This window comes from Vombatus ursinus, unplaced genomic scaffold (assembly GCF_900497805.2).
Source record: "Vombatus ursinus unplaced genomic scaffold, bare-nosed wombat genome assembly UNPS02001287.1, whole genome shotgun sequence".
NCBI lineage: Eukaryota > Metazoa > Chordata > Mammalia > Diprotodontia > Vombatidae > Vombatus > Vombatus ursinus.
Window position 1 is genome coordinate 453,640 of NW_020941065.1, and position 21,480 is coordinate 475,119.

The 21,480-nt window shown below is 42.5% G+C and overlaps 1 protein-coding gene across 1 annotated transcript; it reads right to left on the reverse strand.

The window, feature by feature from the left end:
• Positions 1 to 15,250: 15,250 nt before the first annotated feature.
• Positions 15,251 to 18,430, reverse strand: RPL6 (ribosomal protein L6). Its single transcript, XM_027864871.1, has 5 exons — positions 18,107 to 18,430; positions 17,474 to 17,617; positions 17,173 to 17,221; positions 15,771 to 15,955; positions 15,251 to 15,445 (listed from the first exon to the last, which is right to left on the reverse strand). The coding sequence occupies exons 1-5, from the start codon at positions 18,428 to 18,430 to the stop codon at positions 15,293 to 15,295; spliced, it is 855 nt and encodes a 284-aa protein (XP_027720672.1). The 3' UTR covers positions 15,251 to 15,292.
• Between the last annotated feature and the right edge of the window lie 3,050 nt (positions 18,431 to 21,480).

Here is a 21,480-nt window from a genome sequence, read left to right on the forward strand (position 1 = left end):
TCCATTCCAGGATTACTGTTCAGTCACCTCTACTCAGGAAAGGAAATACATGGCAGAAGAGGCAGCTCACCTAGCCAAGCTTTTGCTCTGGCTGTTCTGTGGGAGGAGTCACTACTCCTGTAAGGCTTGGGAAAAGATAGCCTCTTTCTTCCCCATCTCACTTCCCCATCCCTCTATGGACAGAATCAAATAGACATGAGTTCTGCAGCCAGGAAAGCAAGAAAAGTGACAACTGAGATACACCCCTAGTTGCCTCTATCGGTGTAACTGGAGGCCTGTAGAGCAGAGCATAAGACTCTGTCCAAAGCTTCCCTTTAAAGAGAATCCAGAAACTCCTTTTCTTCTTCATTTCTCATCAACTGCATTGCTTCCTTCTACATATTGTCTCCCTCCATTAGATTGTAAGTTCCTTGAGGGCAGGGACTGTCTTCTTATTTGTAACCCTAGCACAGTGCTTGGCACATAGTAGGCATTTAATAAATGTGTATTGTATTGTATTGCATTGCATGGCATTGTGGGAAGAATCACCTAGGCAGCTAGGTGGTGCAGTGGATAGAGTGCTGGACCTGAAGTCAGGGAAGACCTGAGTGCAAATGTGACCTAGACATTTACTAGCTCTGTGGCCCTGAGCAAATCACCTCAGTTTCCTCAGCTGTAAAATTGGGATAATACAGCAATTTCCTCTCAGGATTGGCATGAGGATCAAATGATATAATATTTGTAAAGTGCCTGGCACGTAATAGGTACAATATAAATGTTCATTCCCTTCCCCCTTCAATACTATAAGTAAACATTTGCGAAGAGCTCCAACACCAGAGGGACCTGGGCAAATGTGATTTTGAACATACTATTTCCATCCAGCAAAAGAAGCCTCCTGTATTCTACCTATCTCGCACCACCCTACTCTGAACAAAGGATGATATTATAACTCTGTTTCATCTATTCAATAACAACCAAGGCCCAGTAACAGGCAAGCAATTGCTTTTCAGAAGTGGTAGAGTGAGTGGCCACTTTGGGGACTTTGTAGCTCTAGAAACTCAACACTTACTTATTTTAGCCATTCCTTGGTGCCTGCCAAAGGTTCCACTCAACCTGGTCTTTATGGACAGAGACTTCCAGAAACATGGGCTTTGCAGGGTCATAAGAGATCAAAGGGAGAGACTGCTGGACATGTGCTTTCGATCTTCCAGGGTTGCGAGCCTGTTCTGAATCCCACTTGAAAGAGGAAGACTTGTGGGTGACTTAGTAAATGGTGGCCCTCAGAATAGCCAGGTGAGGAATATGGTTTCTCCAAAATCTGAAGTCCCTGGGCTTCCATCCTGCTTGATGGGAAAGCAAGTGTCAGCAGCTTATTCTAGATTGTGCCTAAAATTCTCTGGGTTTTCCCCACACACTGTATTCAACAAAACCTGAAGTGAGTGGGATGAAACCCGAATTTTCTCAGAGTTGATTTCCCAGGCCTTATCCCTCATAGGCCCACCACCTGATCTAAGGCCTCTGCCACCATGGTCTCATCTGGCCCTGTCAACATTACGTCACCAATGCAGTGTACATCAGCGTTGTCAAACTCAAACGGAAACCTCCCTTCAGCAGTATATTGATACAATTAACAGTACTTATATTATATTGTGTTTTTTATTTATTTTGTTAAGCATTTACCAATTATATTTTTAATCTAATTTGGCCCCACTTAGCAGCTGGCTGTGAGTTTAATAACTCTAGTGTTCATCAATGCTCTCAGTAAGGGAAGCCTTTTTTAAGTCTCTGCTCTCCAGGATGTGGTAGCATGGGAGAGAGTTCAGGTAGCACTGGGGAAGAACAGGGAAGGTATGTTGTACTCCTTTCCAGGGTAAAGCAAACTGCTTCTATTAGTCTCAGCCACAGGCATAGAGAAAAAAAAAAGTATTGGCAAGGTTGATAACCCCTTACCACTCACCCTGTACTGCAACATTGATGAGGTCAGGAACAGTGACAGTGATGGACACGATGACTTTACTTATCTCCCTATAGTTCACCATAAGCAGTGTGGTGACATCTGCCTTCCTCAAAGACAATACAAGGATGGCTAGCGTTATGAAGTACTCCAGCTTCCTTCTTTTCCAACACTAGAAAAGAAATTTCTTTTACCTTCCCCCCTGCCCAGGGCACCAAAATTGTTTGATATTCACTACATTGAATACTTTGGGTAATTCTACAGATTTTATTTTGGCCCTACCCATACACACTAAGCTGCACAGAGGTTGCTGGAAGGGAACACACAAACGCTGACTCCCAGGAGTCCATTACACCCCTTCTCTCTGGGGTGGGCCCTCCATGGTTTCCTCTGAAAGATCCAAATGGTACAAGGGCTTTAGGAGATGCCTTAGGTTTGGGTAGAACTGAAAGACCCCTACATCTGGGTTCTGAATTTCACCTAGGTGGATTTTACTAGCACCACCATAGGCTGGCCATCAATTGCTTTCTTGTCAACCCCCTGATTCAGAAGCCATGCCCAGAGAGGGTGTCACTGCCCTTAATCTACTTAGTAGGGAAGTAGACTGTGATCTCTCCTTCCTTTCCCAGAGCATCTATTTGCACTGATGGCAGTATTTGCTAAAGCCACAGCAGTCCCTGCTTTCCACTCCATTTTGACAGTTGATCAGGCCATATCTGTATAGTTGTACGGTGGGGGAGATTCATAGCTTAAGTCTGAAGCAAATCTGGTGGGACTTCACTCAGAAACTAGGACCTTATTGACCCCAAGGCAGACTCATCATAGGGTATAGTAGGCCACTGGTAGCAGGCTCACCTCTGGTGGGGATTCCTAATTCAAATTCTTACTTCCAGTCTGATTTTCCTGTGTCACAGCTTTCATCTCAGTGGGATACAGTGAAAGTGGATTCTCTGGATCAGAGAGAATACCACAGGTTCCTGGCTTTGGCCTGACAATCCCCATTCACCCTCCCTTCTCCCCCATCAGAAGAGATCCCTTTTATATGACTGTGATGGAACACTATTGTGTTATAAGAAATGATGAAGGGAATGGTTTCAGAAAAACCTGGGAAGATTTATATGAACTGATACAAAATAAGTAGAACTAGGAGGACACTGAACACAGTAACAGCAATATTGTAACAACAATCAACTGTAAGACTTACCTATTCTGATTAATACAATGATCCAAGACAATTCCAAAGGACTCTTGATGAAAAATGCTATCCAAAGAGAGAACTGATGAACTCTGAGTGTAGATTGAAGCATACTTTTTTCACATTCTTTTTATTTTTTGCTTTCTCTCTCTTTCTTTTTATTTTTCTTCCTTTCTTTCTTTCTTTCTTTCTTTCTTTCTTTTGCAATATAGTTAATGTGGAAATGTGCTTCACATATATAACAAGGATCACACTGTTTGCCTTCTCAATGGGTGGGGAAGGGGCTAAGGGGAGGAAAATATCTGGAACCAAATATTTTAAAATTTTAATGCTAAAAATAGCTAATTTTAAAAACCGGCGAGATCCCTTTACTTGCCCTGCCACTAGGTCCATTAGCCACTCTTGTTTCATTGCTCAGTCCCCAGAAGCTAAGATCTCTGTCTCCAGTTGGTGAATATATTGCACCAGCTCACTTTCAATCTGATTATGCCAGCGGTTCAACTTCTGCAGGATAGTCAACAATAACCAGGGAATGCTGGACTTGGCACTTTCTTTGCCCTCCCATTCAGCCTCCTCCATCACCCACTGAACTAATGGCCCGTCATCAGCAGGAGCTTGCTTCCCGTCCCATTGAGAGGACTCCCTGTTCACTTCCAGAAGAGCTCTTGTTTTCAGATACCACTATGTGGTGTCCAGCCATCGAACCCCTCCCCCATATTTGCAGTGCCCTCTCCCCTTACTCAGTCACAATGTGAGCCTCAAGGCCATCTCAACTCATCCTAATCATTACCTATCCCAAATGTTGGGGGCAAGCCTGACACTGGGATGGGGTGAGTTCAGGTTTGATAGTGGAATGAAATGAGGCACTCCTAAGTCATTGAATAGTTGACAAAAGGTTTACTTAGCCACAAAATAGCAAAGATGTGCAACAAGGACACAGTGGCAATTACCTTCTATGGATCTGGCATCCCTCTGCCCAAGAAACTGCATCAAGGGAGGCAGGGAGGAATCAGGCCCCAGGAGCAGCTCTTGGGGAAATGGGGAGAATACTGGTCTTACATCCCCTCTAAGTCTTCTGTTCCCCAGGCTAATCATCCCCATTTACTTGAACATATCTTCATTTGGCAATGCCCCTTTGATCTGGATAATCTACTCTGCAAGCTGAACTCTGAGCCTAGCGCTCCTCATAGGGTTAGAGCACAGAGCTGTTGACATTCCTAGGTTCAGTAAGGTCAGAGGTCCAGTCTTAGGAGGATTAAGTGATTGCTTTCAATGTCATGGACACAGACTTCATTTTTGCTCACTCGAACCATTTCCACCCCCACCTATGTCAAAGATGTGAGCCCTTGGTCTCCTGGGAGCCAAGAAAGAAATGAAGGAATGACAGTAAACCCATTACCAAGATGAGGAAACCAATTCAAACAGCAGGCTCTATTGAGAAGAGATTGTCAGAGTTATCATTATATAAAGACAAAATAGATCTGGAGAGGGCCACCTGCAAGCTAGTTGGCAGGGTGCAGTGGAATGAGAGAAAAAGCCTGCAGTCAAAGGGCTAGTATCGTGGTCTGGTGACTCGATGACCTTTCCAGCCCCAGATAGACAATACTATGGTCCCAGGACCTCTCAGGGCAGCCCATTCCATTTTGGGTTGGCTCTCATTTTCTGCAAGGGTTTCCTGCCATCAAGATGAATTTTGCCTCCTTCTATCTTCCTCTCCACTGTTCCTGGTTCTGCCTTTTGGGACCAAAAGGGCTATCCATAGGACAACCCTTCAAATACTTGAACCCAGTTCTCAGCCCCTCCTGAGTCTTATCTTCTCCAGACTAAAAATGTCCAACATAAGAGAATGGGGGAATGATAAAAGGGAGGGCAGATTAGGGGAGGGGGTAGTCAGAAGCAAAACACTTTTGAAGAGGGACAGGGTGAAAGGAGAGAGTGGGGGGGGATAGAGTAGAGGAAAATACAGTCAGCAATAGTAACTGTGAAAAAAACTTTGAAGCAAGTTTCTCTGATAAAGGCCTCATTTCTCAAACTTATAGAGAACTGAGTCAAATTTGTAAAAATGAGAGCCATTCCCTGATTGATAAATGATCAAAAGATATGATCAGTTTTCAGATGAAATTATTAAAGTTATCTATAGCCATATGAAAAAAATTTTACTCACTATTGATGAGAGAAATACAAATTAAAAACAAATGCAAATTAAACAGCTTCCCTCATACCTATTTGACTGGCTAATAGGACGGCAAAGGTAAATAACAAATATTGGAGAGGATGTGGGGAAAAGGAGATATTAATGAACTGTTGGGAGAGTTGTGAACTGATTCAACCTTTCTGTAGAGCAATTTATAGCCCAAAGGGCTATAAAATCATAAAACCTTTTGACCTAGCAATACCACTGTCCGTATCCCAAAAGACATTTACAAAAAAAAAAAAAAAAAAAGGAAAGGGACCTATATGTACAAAAATATTTGTAACACCTCTTTTCTGGGGGCAAAAAATTAGAAATTGAGGGGATGCCCATCAGTTGGGGAATGCTGAACAAATTGTGGTGTGTGATTATGATGGAATACTATTGTACTATAGGAAATGATAAGTAGGATACTCTCAGAGAAACCTGGAAAGACTTTTATGAGCTGATGCAAAGTGAAATGTACTGTGTACAAAGTAATAGCAATACTGTAGGATGATCAGCTGTGAATGACTTAGCTATTCTCAGTAATAAAACTATCCAAGACAGCTCTGAAGGACTGATGATGAAAAATGCTCTCCACCCCCAGACAAAGAACTTTCTGAATGCAGATTGAAGCATACTTTTTTTTTTTACTTTATTTTTCTTGAGGTTGTGTTTTTTTTTTTTTTGTTTGTTTGTTTGTTTGTTTTCTTGCAAAAGGGCAAGAACAGAACTGAAAGAAGGTTAGGATAACCGGAGCCCTGAAATGTCAGTACTGACTCTATTTAAAGTAGTGTGATCATAGATTTGGAACTTAAAAGGGGTCTTAAAGACTAGCGGAACTCTCTAATTTTATAAATGAGGAAACCGAGGCCTAGGGAGTTAGTTAAATTGCTTGCTCAAGGTCATGCAGTGGGAGAGGTGACATTTGAACTCGGGTCCTGTGACTCTTTGGCTGGCATCTCCACAGGCAGACTACACAAAATCCCCTTTAATTTGTACAGACTTGGGAGGTTTCAGACAGCCCGCGCCATCGGACGCTGGTAGAGCCTAGGTTCCGTTCTTAGCTCGGGATGCCAACTCCACCTCCAGGCTGGCAGGGGCAATGCCCAGAGCCCGAAGAGTAGAGTCGTCTTCTGGTCAGAATAAGAACAAGACTAGCCGCTCTCCCGGGCACAGAGAGGCGGACTCAGAGCACGCTGCTGCCAGGGCTGAGGTTGCTGCGGACCCCCGAGCAAATCGCAAGCACTGCTCAGCAAGCACTCCTCGGGAGTCTAGTATGAGCCGGGGAGGGGGGATAGTATCGGGGCACTCCAAGAAGAAAAGGAAACTGTCTCCGTGTGTGTGTGTGTGTGTGTGTGTGTGTGAAGAGGGGGAGAGGGAGAGAGAGAAGGAGAGGGAAAGGAAAAGGGAGAGGGAAGAGAAAGAAAAGGGGGGGAGAGGGAGAGAGAAGAGAGGGAAGGAGGAGGGGGAAGACAGAGAGACAGAGACAGAGGGAGGGAATGACAGAGAGAGACAAAGACAGAGAGGCAGAGAGACAAAGACAGAGAGGCAGAGAGAGAGGAGGGAGGGAGAGAGGGGAGAGAGAGAGGGAGGGAAAGGGAGAGAGACAGACAGACAGAGACAGAGACAGACAGACAGACAGAGAGAGACAGAGACAGAGAGAAAGACAGAGGGAGACGGACAGAGAGAGATAGAGAGCTCCACCTAGCTGCCCCAAGTTCTCAAACTTTTTTGGCTTACCTCCCTTTAAAAAAAGGAAAAATTACTCTGCGCTGTCCAGGGGCTGTGAAGTTTGTTCTGTGAAGTTTGGATTCAGTCAAAGGGCCATACTTGAGGACCTAGAGGGCTACATGTGGCCTCAAAGGCAGGTTCCCCACCCCTGCTGTAAATCTTTTAAAAAACATATTCCTAGTTTTATAAAATCTTTTTTAGTGTTGTTCAGTCATGTCTAACTCTCCATGACCCCATTTGGGGTTTTTTTTTTGCAAAGGTACTGGAGTGGTTTGCCATTTCCTTCTCCAGCTCATTTTACAGATGAGGAGACTGAAGTAAACAGGGTTTAATGACTTTCTCAGGGTCACTTAGCTAGTTTCTGAGGCCATATTTGAACCCAAGAAGATGAGTCTTTCTGGCTCCAGGCCCAGCAGTCTACCCACTTCACCACCTAGCTTCCCATTCTTTTTGAGTACATCAATACATTTACTTATATATAAATTATAAACATATACTATTATTCTAATGAATACGTACATTTTGAAATACATGAAAGTGGACATTTAAAATGGCTGTGATAAAGATGAAATATCTTGAAAGCAATATTTTATTTGACAGGACAAACAACCTTTTTGCTCTCACTGAAAATATCAACCATGATATTTTTAGTGAGAGCAATGTGATTGAATGTCATTTTTAAAAATCTTATTTTAACACTTTGTGATACAGTGAGCCAAAGATCTGGTTCTAACTTCAGTTTATTTCAATATGTGGTTGCCATATTTGGCTGTCAGAGCTGTCAAAGATACTTGACAAAGGTATATGGAGCCAAATGGAAAAAGTGTATTGCTGGCTTCACTCCATAAAACAGGATATTCATTTTTCAGACAAGTTTACCCATACAAAGTACTTTGCTAATCTAGAAGGGTAGTATAAATGTCAGCTATCATTTCTTCAATCCCATTCATTGGTTAAGTAAAAGTTTTTGTTGAAATTCGCCTAATAAATGTCCATGTTCCCGATGCTAAACAGTTGCTCTTGAAGAATGATCAGAAGATTGTTGTGTTTTTATATTTTTAACAAGGAGGTCAAAACCCATACAGATTCTTCATTGAGAAGATTTTTAGAACAGGATAGAAAATTCTCTTTTTATGTTTCTGAAGTGTGCTAATAGGAGAATTTTTCATATTTCATTTTCAGCAACCCCAAAAGGAGGAAGTAAGGATCTGGGAGAAGAGGGTGGTCAACAGAGTTCAAGGTCAAGGAGGGTGAAGATGAGGAACAGACTATGCTCAGACTGGCAGTTGAGGTCACTGGTAACTGGAAAGAGTAGTTTCAGTTCAGTGAAGAGTCAAGGATAATGAAAGAGGAAGGTAAAACCTAGAGGAATTTGAAAGATGGTGGTGCCCCAGAAAGAAAGAGAAAAGATGAGAAAAAGGGTGAGGTTTGGGGGAAAATATAATGTAGTGGTATCTGCAATATAGATTCCAACCCATCCATGGCTGTCTGCTCTTCCCACACTCCTGTGTCCCCAAAAGAATTTATGTGACCTGTGTCTGAGGTTAGGTTATAGCTGAGTGTAAAACACATCAGAAGGAATGATAGATTGGGGGGTCACAAGACCTGGGTTGGAGTCCCAGTTCTGCTCTACCTTGGGTAAGTCATTACCCTGCTTTAGACCTTTAAAATGGAAGACTTGGACTTATGTTGTGGTTGGGTTGTTTCAGTCATGTCTGATTCCTTCTGACTCCATGGGGTTTTCTTGGCAAAGATACTGGAGTGGTTTGCCACTTCCTTCTCCAGAAGAGGAAACTGAGGCAAAGGTTAAGTGACTTGCCCAGGGTCACACAGCTGGGAAAGTATCCAGGTTGGATTTGAACTTATGAAGATGAGTCTTCCTAATTCCCAGTACAGTGCTCTACTCATTGTGCCACCTCGCTGCCCATGAGTTGGACTATATGGCCTGCCTCTAAGTCTCTCCCTAGTATTCTTATATGAGAATATCATCTCAGCATTAGAAAGTAAATTTCTTGAGGTCAGGGTCTCCATTTTTGTCTCCATATATCCAGGTATTTCTCGTATATATACCAACTCTGGGTATGGAAACAGGTGGCAGTTAATGTTTGTTGATTTGAATTGTTTACTGATTATGTTGTGCTAGTGGGACACAGTTCAGTCTTTGTCCCTGGAGGTTTTAATCTAGTCAGGTAGTCTGGCCATGCTCCCCAAAGATAAATATGAACAAAGCTAACAAATGCTAGAAGTTGATGTATCATACCAGAAAGAATTTAGAGAACTGAACAAGCATCAAACCTGTGTGGTGTTTTTGAAGTTGCCCAGAGACAAGTTTAGGTTTGCTGTCAGGGAACTATTCAAAAGTGAAATAAATGGATTCCAGAAGGTTGAGTTTCCACTCACTGGAGGTCTTTCAACTGAGGCTAAATGACCACTTAAAAGGGATACTCAATGAACAAACGAATGAATAGACATTCATTAAGCACTGTCCTAAGAACCAGGGATCCAATCCAATATCTAATAAATATTTATTAAACACTTACAATATACTAGGGACTGTGCTAAGTGCTGGGGATACAATCCATAAAAAGAAACAGCCCCTATCCTCAGGGAGCTTACAATTTATAAGAGGAGATGGCACACAAAAGGAGCCAGGAAAAGGCGGACCAAGGAAGACCTGAAGTGGGGGCAGCAGATGAAAAGTATCTGAGAGTACAGTGTCTGCCCTCTATAAAGGAAGGCATTGGGAATGTCTTAGTACCCACCCTCCAACACTCTAACCAGAGGGGGCTGAGGGAAGTGGTGTCAATCAAGGCTTGAGTGGTGAGTTTGGAAGTGATGAGCTTATCCTAAGAGTGGCATCTTGTTCAAAGGAGTAGAAAACAGGCAAAAGATAGACCCTGTCTTCCAGTAGTTTGCATTTTAATGGGGGAGACAATATACATAGGGGGAGTGGTGGCCAGGGACGGGGCACTTTACAGGGATGGTGAGTGGGGCCATTGGAAGGAGGTCAATATACTCCATGGAATCATAGTTGATTGAACAATGGTTCCTGGCTCCAGGCACGGTTGATTTGATCATAGTTCTCAGGTCCAGAACTTGGGAGGAAAGGAAGGCGGTTAGTGAGAAGGCTGTGGAAGAGGTGGTGTGGAAGAGAGGAATGAGGCCTCAACAGGGCTTCCTGAAAGAGTGTCCCCAGAGATGTTCTCACCAATTAGGAGATCAAAGACCCAGAGCAGGAGTTTTTCAAAGAAATGGTCTCTTGGGTGACATGGTGTCTGGAGTAAGCCCAGAGATTGTTGGTAAGGAGATTGTAGAAGAGGTGTTCAGAGAGGAGGAAGAAAGGAAAAGAAACTGGTTCAGGTCTGGGTTGGACTGAGTAGCCTCTGAGATTCCTTCCAAATCTGAGAGATATGTAAGGTGGGACCTAAAGGAGGGCCTGAAAGGATGAGGACTTAGGTAAATAGGGTTGTTCTTGAGTCGTGTCACTTAGTGTGAAAATGCATTGAAAATGCAAAGTGTTTCTTACAAACAAGAGAGATCATGAAGTGGATAAAAAGGAGGTCTTGGAACCCAGAAGACCTGGATTTAAGACCTGTCTCTGACATGCAGGTTGTATGAACTCTCCGATAGCGTAAATTACAGATATGGCACCATCTTACATTGGTGCAGAGAGTTTCCCACGCAGGGAGTACTCTAATTCCATGTCTAACCCTAATTCTATTCCAGTTAAATCACGGGTCAAGTCCTTATCCTATATTAGAGGCAGCTGGCACAGTGAATAGAGCCTGAAGCTAGAAAGACCTGAGTTCAAATCCTGCCTCAGATACTTACTAATTATATGACCCTGGGCAAATCACTTCACCTTTGTTTGCCTCCATTTCCTCAACTGTTGAAAAAATGGAGATAATGATAGCACCTTATCTCACAGGGTTGTCATTTGATATGAGATAATATTTGTACAATGTTTAGCACAGTGCCTGGTGGAGAATAGGTGCTTTATAAATGGAGTACCATGCCCAAAGGGTTATAAAACTGTGCATACCCTTTGATCCAGCAATACCACTGCTAGGCCTATATCCCAAAGACATAAAAAAAAAAATTAAAGAACTTAAATATTTATAGCAAAAATATTTATAGCAGCTCCTTTTGTGGTGGCTAAGAATTGGAAATTGAATGGATGCCCATCCACTGGGGAATGGCTAAGCCAGCTGTGGTATATGATTGTGATAGAATATTATTGTGCTATAAGAAATGACAAGAGGATGTTTTCAGAAAAACCTGGAAAGACTTACATGAACTGATGCATAGTGAAGTGAACAGAGCCATGAGAATGTTGTACACAGTAACAGAAATATTGTTTGATGAACCACTGTGAATGACAGTTATTCTCAGCAATACAACGATCCAAGACAATCCCAAAGGACTAATGATTATCCGCCTCCAGAAGAACTGAAATTGTTTGAATACAGGCTGAAGCATGCTATTTTCCACTTTCTTTCATTCTTTTTCTTTTATTTGAGTCTTCTTGTATAAAATTATTAATATGGAAATGTTTTACATGATTGCACATGCATAACCTATATCTGATTGCTTACGATCTCAGGGAGGGGGAAGGAGAGAGAGGGATTGAGGGATAAAATTTGGAGCTCAAAATTTGAAAAATGTTTCATGTATAATGTTGGGGGGGGAATAAAATATATTTTTAAAAAATGCTAGTTCACAACCTCAGACACATAACACTTACTAGCTGTGTGACCCTGGGCAACTCACTTAACCCCATTGCCTATTAAAAAAAAAAGCTAGTTCCTTCTCTATCCCTTTTTTCTTTTTAAAAAATTTCATATATTTTTGCCCAATTACATGTCAAAAAAATTTTTTAAGCTTTTTTTTAGAGCTTTAAGTTCCAAATTCTATCCCTCCCTCCCCTCTCCCCTCCTTCAGATGGCAAGCAATCCAATAAAAAACAAACTGTACATTAACAGTTCAATTTCATATATAATCGTCTCTTCTAATCTTCTCTGTAGCAATAGCATGTTTTTTAAAATTCAATTTTATTTTCAATTCCAAATTCTCTCTCTCCCTCACCCACTGAGAAGGCAAGAAATACAAAACCCATTACAAATAAGTCATGCAAAACAAATTTCCACATTAGCCAAGGTCTGAAAAACAAACAAACAAAAAGATGGCCTATTTGTTAGAGATGCTTATGGTCACCGCTAAAAGGAAAGGATAAAGTATGAGGCAAATGTGGGGTACTATTTATTTGATCTTCTGCATTAAATCAGTAATAGAAATGGGATTCTGGAATCTTAACTCTTGAGTCAACATTCTTACCTGTTGAATGATGGGGTCGGCTCTCTGGACCCTGCTCTCTGAGCATTGCCCTGATCAATTTAGGAAGATGGAGCCTGAGAGCATATTTGACATTAATGAAGACCAAGGATTTGTTTTTAAGAATTTTAAGAATATAATATCTTTAACACCTCTGTTGAGGTGGCTGGCTGAGTTTTCTCTTTTTTCTGGAAAAGGATGGAAAATCTGTGATTAGCTACTCATTATAGCCAAACTCTCATCGGATTTAGGCTCTGAAACTATAGAAACATGGAAAAATAAAGGAATTTTAGCATGTGTCGACTTTCTGAATAGGTTCACACTAATAACAGACCTTCAACTTAACTTTTCCAAAAATTTTTGAAAAATTACCAAATATCTTTTTAAAGTTACCTTATGCATTTTCTTGAGAGGCAGTAAAGCCTAGTAGAGAGGTCTTATAAGCAAGAAAAAAACCTAGGTTCATGTCCTCCCCGCTAGCACTTACTAGTCATGATTAATCTCTTCCAGTGCCCCAGGAATTCTCTAAGGTTACATATTATAGACAAGGGTGCCAGTCTTCACCAGTAGACAATTTCTGGTCTTCCAGAAGACCAGAAAAGATGATTATATATATATATATGTATGTATGTATATATACATACAATTTTTATTATACATAGGAATATATGATATCCATATGTCCAATATTAATATAGTCTAATATCAAATTCATGATTATATATAGGAATGATATAAGTTCCCTATCTCCTACAGGGATAAAAAAATCACAGAACTGGACCCTATCAAACATTAAAGAATTTTATGATATGCAACATTTCTCTGTTCTAGAAACACCATCTAGTATTCTAGTCAAACTATTAGAAGCTAGGCAAGTTTTTGGTAACCGCAATTTATAATTGAGACTATATGTTGTAATACTGGACTTGCAACCAGAAAAGACTAAGGTTCGAATTCTGCCCTAGACATATCTGAAGTCCAGCTTCCTCAAATCAAATGAGGGGTTGGCCACTAAGGTCCCTGCCTGCTCTAAATTTCTGATCCTCTGATTTGGTGAGTCTTAAGGACTCTTCAAAATAAAAGGAGGTTGGAGACCATCTAGTTAATGAGGCCCAGAGTGGGGTCAAAAGATTTGCCCACAATCTCATAGCTTGTTTCAGGGGCAGTTTTTGAACTAAAACCCACGTCGTCTTTCAAAGCTCAATTTAGATCTCTTTCCAATGTATTATGGATGCATGAAAGAAGAAAGTGATAAACTTCCTATTTGGCAAAAAAAAAGGGGGACTGGCCCTATAATTTGATTAATATTGGAAACTCTCAGATGAGGAATTCTTTCAACCAAGGCAGATTACCACCCACTTTTCCTGAAAGTTTTATGAAAGCCCTGAGAAGTTATCACTTGTGCAAAGTCATATGTAACCAGTATATGTTCGTAGGTGAGACCTGAAACCAACCCTTCTTAGTTTGGAATCCAGATCTCCAAACTCTACTTGACTCTCTTAAAAGACTAAAAAAATGTGACAAGTTCACTGTGTCAGAAAATGCCAGCACCAGATGATAATGGAAGCTGACATTTGCAGAGAACTTTGAGGTTGATAAACACACACACATACATGTACTTATTTAATATCATTTATTTTTAGTGCTCCCTCTGGATGTCTCTAAAATGACTCCTGTTGGACCAAGGAGTGGGCCTTCTAGTTCACTCTTGCCCACCTAGTGGCACACCAGCTTTTATCATTACATCAATGCCAATAATCATTATGTCAATTGAAGTTGAGACACCTAGGCCTGACGGTGCATGGCTAAGTTGCTATTTCTTAAGGGTTGCAGCCTAAATTTAGTTTTATTGCTGACAGTGCTATTGGTCTAGCCTCAAGCATTTAACTAATCATGAATTATCACCCATGTTTAAGATATAGCAGACAAAAGCGCTAAGGCTTTTCCTGCATGGTTCCTGGCACTTTCGTTTAGCTGTTTTCAACTGTGACCTCATTTGGAGTTTTCATGGCAGAATGGTTTGCCACTTATTTTACAGATGAGCAAACTGAGGTAAACAGCGTGAAGTGACTGGCCCACAATCTCACAGCTACTATCTAAAGTCAATTTGAACTTGAATCTTCCCGATTCCAGGCCTTGTGCTCCATTCACCACACATGCCCATTCCTGGCTATTCTTACTTAATACTTCCTGGTTTGCACTAACAGCATAGTATCTAGGGAATGAACATCACTGACCCCTGCCTTAAATATTTGGAGTGAAGTGTTCAGTTTGGGACACATTTTAGGAAGGATATTTTTTAAGTTACAGAACATTCAAATGACAAGAATCAAGAATTTAGGGCTTCACGATCTTGCCCTATGAGGATTATTTGAACAAATGGGAATGTTAAGTTAGAGAAGACTTGGGGAGGGCAACTACCTGCAAGGATTGAGGCTGTCACACAGAAGGGATCAGATGCTCTGCTTGGCCCAGGAGGCAGAAAAGGGAGCAACAGTTAGAAGTGGAAGCTCCACTGTTAGGAAGCTTAACCATTAAAGCTGTATTCAAAAGGAAAAGGCTGCTTCCAGAGGCAGGATGATGCCTTGCTGAGAAAGGCAGGAAAGGGAACCTTTTCCGGGGAGTGCCCCTGAGAGACTGGGTCACCCAAATAACGACAAGGCAGTATTTATAAGTACTAACACTGGGAAGAAATGAGAAGACTGCAGGCTTTACCAACAACAGTCCAAACGTCCGGGTTCATTACTACACCAGAACAAAGCATTCAAAGAGATTCAATGCTTCAGTTTGGCATGATTAGGATTTGGGAGTGAAGACACAGCAAACAGTCATGGTGACCCAGAGAATGAATGACCTTTAGAACACACAAAAATGGCACAAGACATAGTTATTCCAAATATTTTAATCAGAGTTCTGTGCAAGGCATTTAAAACACCAGTTTGTGAGGATAAACTCCGTTGGAGAGAGAGAACACAGAGCGCAGGTAGCCACGGAGCTGAGGAATTTTCTTGATTTGGGGCAGGATCTGAGAGTCCACGGTTTTCTGATCAGCCTTGCGCTGCTCTGTAATCTCGTATTTCTAAAGAGAAGAGAATGTATACAAATTCAGCCAGAGGCTAAAACATGGTCAACAGCTACCATCAAATCAGTTCAGCAAATGGTGTCTCTGTAAGAAGCACTGCCTATTAAAGGCCTTGAAAATCGGTATTCGATATAACAAGATTTATGTCGCCACATAGTACAGCCAGTTGCTTGGAGATTAGAGTTAACTGTAGGTCATAACAGCATTCCAATTTAACTAATGAATCCTGACATGTCCCCTTACCAAAGCACCCCCCCAACCCTTAAGACCATTTTAAGGGCTACAGAAATATGTTGGGAAAAAAACAAGCCAGAAATCTCACCTCCTTTTCTGTGTCAAAAATCTCTCCTTCTTGGTGTCTAGGTTTACGGAGCCTCTTCTTTTTGAAGTAAGCATCAGTAAGATGATTTGGAATTTTTACACTTGAAAGGTTAACCCTGGTAGAGGTGGCGATGACAAACTTCTGATGGGTCCTTCTCAGAGGAACACGGTTGATGGTTAGAGGTCCTGGTTAGAAAAATGAGCAACAGTTCATGAGGTTTTTGATCTAATTAAAATATAAAATGTCATTAGAGTTGTATTGTCCAGAAAATTTCATTTGGGGGTAGGGGTCCTCGAATTTCTGGTTATATTCCTCCTGACACTTAGCTAGGTTGGTCCTCAGAAAATGTTGCCAAGATTGTACTCACAATCTTTTGAGCTCTGATGTGCTCCTTTCAGTGTCATAGGGATTTATTAAGACCCTAAAATGTGCCGAGCTGGCTGCTGGGGGTACGATAATAATGGGGAAAGCTTTCTCACTCCATCCATTATCAGTATATGAAATGGAATCTACGGGGAAGAGCAAAATGAAATCAGTTTTGAAAGGTAGCTGAGGGGCAGTCAGATGGCGTAGTGGGATAGAGCATCACCTTAAGAGTCAGGATGACTCGAGTTCAAATCTGGTCTTAAGACACGTAACACTTACTAGTTGTGTGACTCTGGGCAAGTCACTTAACCCCAACTGCCTCACCAAAAACAAAACAAAAAGCAACAACAACAATGAAGGAAGGATAGGTGAAAGGATTTAAATGCCAACAGAGGGTTTTGCATTTTATCCTAGAGACAATAAACCTGAAGCTTTCTGAGCAGCAGGGTTGCATGGTGGGCCTTGTGTTTTGGGAATATCAATTTGCAGCCAATATGGAGGATGGATCAAAGAGAAGGCAATCAGTAGTACAGGTATGCTAATGACAGGGCCTTCTAGCAAACCCAGGGTTCATTACTAGACTAGTATAAAAGCATTAGAGCTAGAGACTTTTTAGTAAAAGGCAACACTGAGTCCCATATGAAGACTTAAGGTGGTTAATCGAAGGCAAGTGACCTTGAGAAAAATCTGTAATCTTACTTGAGGTCTCTACATTTAAAGTCATGGATTCCCTTAGTGTAGTAGAAGCTTGCCTAACCAAGGAGATTCTGTCTAAAGTAAGAGAAAGAGAGCCTTGGAGCATCCCTTTCCCCATTACTTTACAATGCCCAGAAGCTATGCCGCTAAACACTTGGCAAAGTTGGAAAAGGATTTTCAAGCTCTTACTCAAGAACGCCAGCACTATTCCTATCTACTAGGTGTCTATCAACTGGCCACTGTGCACAAACCAGAAGGGCTGAGTCTTAAACATGCGGTTTATTTCAGTGAGAGAAACAGACATAGAAATGGTATTTCAAAGTGGGTAAAGTTTCCTTACCAGTCACCAGTAGCAAGCCACTAGCCAGCTGCTTCAGGAAAACCACTCGCTGCAAAGGAAGCAGAAATGTCAAATCTTAATGTTTTACAAAAGTTACCCATCAAGCTTTTGTACCTAGGATTATCTTTATTTTACTAGAAAACAGATCTGTAACTAAAACAGGGGTGTATAAAGAAATACAATTACCCAGGAATGGAGCCAAAAACAAGCAAAATAACTTACAAGCACAGCTTACCAGGGCAGCCAACAGAGGCTGGGCTTTCAATCCACTAAGTAACATACACAAAATTGGTAAGCTTACCTTGCCCCTGTGGCGGCCAGTGAGCATGATCAGAACTGTGCCCGGGGTGATGCTAGATCGGAGTCTCCTCACGTGCTGGCTGAAGGGCTTTTTGCCATGACTTAGCAGCTTTCTAGGCACATCCTCAGTAGGGTAATACCTTGGCTAGTAGAACCACACACACACCAGAAAGTTACAAAAGCAGAAGGCCCTTCAGAGCTCTCTAAAGGCAACCAGGGAACTCTGCTGCCGAGCCAAGTACGATAATTAGACAAACTTATTTGCTGGACCCTCCATGCTGCTTTATAACCCTTTCAAACTGTTATTAACTTCTCACACACCTGTCTTGTTTCCCAACTATAATGAAAGCTACTTAAAGGCATGCATGCATCCATCTATCTCTTTTAGGCATTAAGTACCACAGCAGATTCAGAATGACCTGTAAAATGAGTGGGCCATTTTTTTGAGCTTGGGGTAGTCTTAAACTTTGCTGTAAATGCGGGGTGCTTGCCTTTCCTGAAATCCAAACAGGGCTCCCACTTCTCCCTGGCCCTCATTTAGGCCAAGGAAGGCTTTCCAAGTATAAACCCCACCCCCTTTCCTGAACTGTATCAGAAGACACTTGACTGGTTTTTCACCATCTCCAAATCTTACCATCTTGCGAATCTTTACCACACGAGTTCCTCCATTCTTATCGCCACCAACTGGCTTTGAGATAGTGGCAGGCACCTTCTCTTTCTTTTTCCTTTCAATCCGGGTTTTTGGCGCAGCGTATTTCCGCTTGTACATGGCTCTCCTGGAATACATTGCTGACCGAGAGTATCGACCGATCCCTCGGGCCAGGACTGGATTCCGACTGCAGTGCTTTCGGGGCTTTTTCACCACCTTTTCAGCCACATCTTCCTTCTTATTTTTCTCCTTTTTTTCCTTTCGGACCTTCTTTTCCTTTGGTTCCTTTGGGGGTTTTTTGTCCGCCATCTGTCAATAAAGAAACACTGGTTAAATGAATTGTAATAACATCCTAATTCAATCAGTCAAATGACAAGCATGCTCTCACCAGCTTTCGTCTTGATTAGTACAAAAGCCACCTAACTGGTTTCTTAGGCTGCAGTCTCTTTCCCCTCCACACATATATCCTTATGTTATATACATATTCAAAATACCCTGATGTGACTTGTTCATTCTCTGTTTGAAAACCTCCCATGGCTTCCAAATGCTTATAGAAGAAAACACAAACCCTCAGCCACATAAACAGGTCTTCAGAATCTGACTACAATAAACCTCCCCATCATTGTTTCTCATACACACAAATTCACCCAGAACACAACCAGTTTACTGGGCTTTCTCCTCAAGGTTCAGCCTACGGAAGGCTTCCTCTTTACCCCATCAGGACTGGTATCCATTGCAGTCATACATATTAGCGGTGCCCCGCCTGCCCGCCCGACAAGCATTTCAAAGGTCCTTTTCACCTTTATATTCCCAGTTTGGGGGCAGTGGATACAGCAGTTGGCTTGGAATCAGGAAGACTCTTCTTCATTAAGTTCAAATCTGGCCTCAGACATTTAGTAAGTGGGTAACCCTAGGCAAGTCATTTAACCCTGTTCGCCTCAGTTCCTCAACTGTAAAAATGAGCTGGAGAGGGAAATGGCAAACCACTCCAGTATCTTTGCCAAGGGAAACCCCAAGATGGGCAACCAAGAATCAAAAAGGAGTGAACATTCCCATTTTTGAACCCTGTATCTTACAGAGTAGGCATTTAACAATTCAAAACAACAAAGCACTTTGTAAGCCTTAAAGTCCTAAATAAATGCTGGCTATTGTCATTAACAATCTAATAGCCAATGGTGTAAAAGAGACTGAAAGCTGAGCTCCATCACTAACACACAGGGTGGGAATATTTGGTGTTAAAGCTTAAGCCAGGGGAGTCTCTAGACCTCCTCAGTCAGCTTCAAGAGTCAGCTACTGACTACTCACAAAATTATTTCAATTCAATCATTTATTAAGCACCCATTATGAATGTTTAATGTAACTGGGGGGGGGGGTGGGTTGGGTTAAAAAGCTCCCCTAAAAAAGCCCTGCCTTTAAGGAATTTTTTAAAAAGCTGCCTCCAGAGATCCCTGGCTTCCTTTATGGCTCATCTCAACTGATTCTTCCTAGCAGGCCCTTTCTGATTCACTAGTTTTTAGTGCTCTAGCCCTTTCCCTAAGTCACTGCATTAACTTACCTGGGTACATGCAGAACCCGTTCCACTCAGCAGGCCCTAAGCTCATTTTAGGCAGAGGCTGTTCTTTATATATAACAATTACTTATCAATCAATAAACTGTGCTTAAGGGCCGCTGTATGTAGTTTGCAAAGGGGTTTCCAAATATCTCATTTCATCTTTGCAACAATTCAGGAAGGATGTCGGTGCTTTTAGTATTCCCATTTTACAGATGAGGAAACTGAGGGGGAGGGAAGTTAAGCTGACTTGTCCAGAGTCACTCAGGCGGTTGGGTGTCTGGAGGCTGGATTGGAACTCGGGTCTTCCTCCTCTGCTTTGGAGTGTTTTGAGGCCGGGGAAAAGGACGAGGGAGGGTGAGAAGGGTGGGGGCCTATGGCTTCGGGGTCGTGGACAATTCCCACGGTGGAAGCCGCTGCCCTTCCTCAACCCCGTTTCCAGTGCAGATCGGTACCCTTTCCCTTCCCGGGGCGCGCGACCCTCGGAGGGTGTTGGCCCCTGGTCCCTGGTCTCGCCGACACCTCCCGCTGAGTCGCCGTCGCAGCCCCCACCCCGCAGAAAGCTCCCAGCCACACGCGCTACGGGTGCCCGCAAGGCTCCCTCCCGCCCCGCGCCGACGTGTCCGCTCCGGGCCCGGCGGCAGGGCCTTCTCAGCGGCCCGCGCCTCCAACGCCGCCGAGCCGGCCGGCGGCTCCCAATGCTGGAGAAGCGTCGGTGCCCGGGGAGCCCCGGGAGAGGCCCCGAGAACGTGCGACTGATGCCGATGCCGGCTCGCGGCCGTAAGAGCCCGGATGGCAGTGGATTCGAAACGTGAAAATGAACAGTGCCCAGCCCCCGCCAGCCATTCCTACCTTGAGAGAAGGGAAAGAGAATTAAGATCCGGACTTCCGGTCTATAAGCAGGGGCGGGAGGCGCTGAGAGCACGTCCTTTCCGGTTTCCGCGCATCATGGGAAATGTAGTTTCCTTTTCTGTCAACCAATCAAACCCCCCCCCCCACTACCTCGAGCATTGGAATTCAGGAAAATGTTCAAAGAATTTTGAGGCGGCTTGGATGACCACATGCAGAACAACGTTAAGATAACCAGGAGAACAATTGAAACTGTGACCATAGGACCATAGACTTAGATCTGGAAAAAGACCTTACAGGACTTCTCTTCTAACATCCTCATTTTACAGATGAGGAAACTGAAGCCCAGGGAGGTTAAAGGACTTACCCAAGGTCGTAAATGTCATAAGTCTGAGTAGAAATTTGAATCTATGTCCTCTGACTCCAAATGCAGCATTCTTACCACTGCACCACACTGTCTCAGTCAACAAGCATTTATTAGTCAATATGCATGTACTAAGTACCTACAGTGTACCTGGGAGAGGGAGAGGGGGAGGGGAAGGAGGAGGTGAAGGGGAACAGCATGTGCCAAACACATTGAATCACTATCACCACCACCTTGGCCACCGTCTCCCCTCAGACCCTGATGGCGTAGTCCGGGCTTCTTAGACTTTTTCCACTCGAGTCCCCTTTTCGCCTGAGAAATTTTTACATGACCGCAGGTATATAGGTATATAAAATAGGTATATAAATAAAAAATGTATTGATAATAAATCATAAAGAAATTTATTTTAAAACAATTCTTTGGTATACATATAATTTTACCATTTATTAAAGATGAAAGCAAATTTACATACTAATGAGATGGATGTGCTTGTTTATTTTTACATAAAGAATTAAATCTTGGTGGAGTATTTGATACTACAGGACAGAGCATCTTCAATGTTTTTCAGAGTTGATGAATATTTTGATTTTATAATTG

What these genes read in the sequence shown, in the direction of transcription:
- RPL6 (XM_027864871.1), bottom strand. Translation starts at nt 18,430, where the DNA reads ATGGCGGACAAAAAACCCCCAAAGGAACCAAAGGAAAAGAAGGTCCGA. An exon ending in TGGCTTGCTACTGGTGACTG is followed by an intron (nt 15,956 to 17,172) that starts GTAAGGAAACTT and finishes TTTTCTAACCAG; the next exon opens with GACCTCTAACCATCAACCGT. An exon ending in TTTTTGACACAGAAAAGGAG is followed by an intron (nt 15,446 to 15,770) that starts GTGAGATTTCTG and finishes TCTTCTCTTTAG; the next exon opens with AAATACGAGATTACAGAGCA.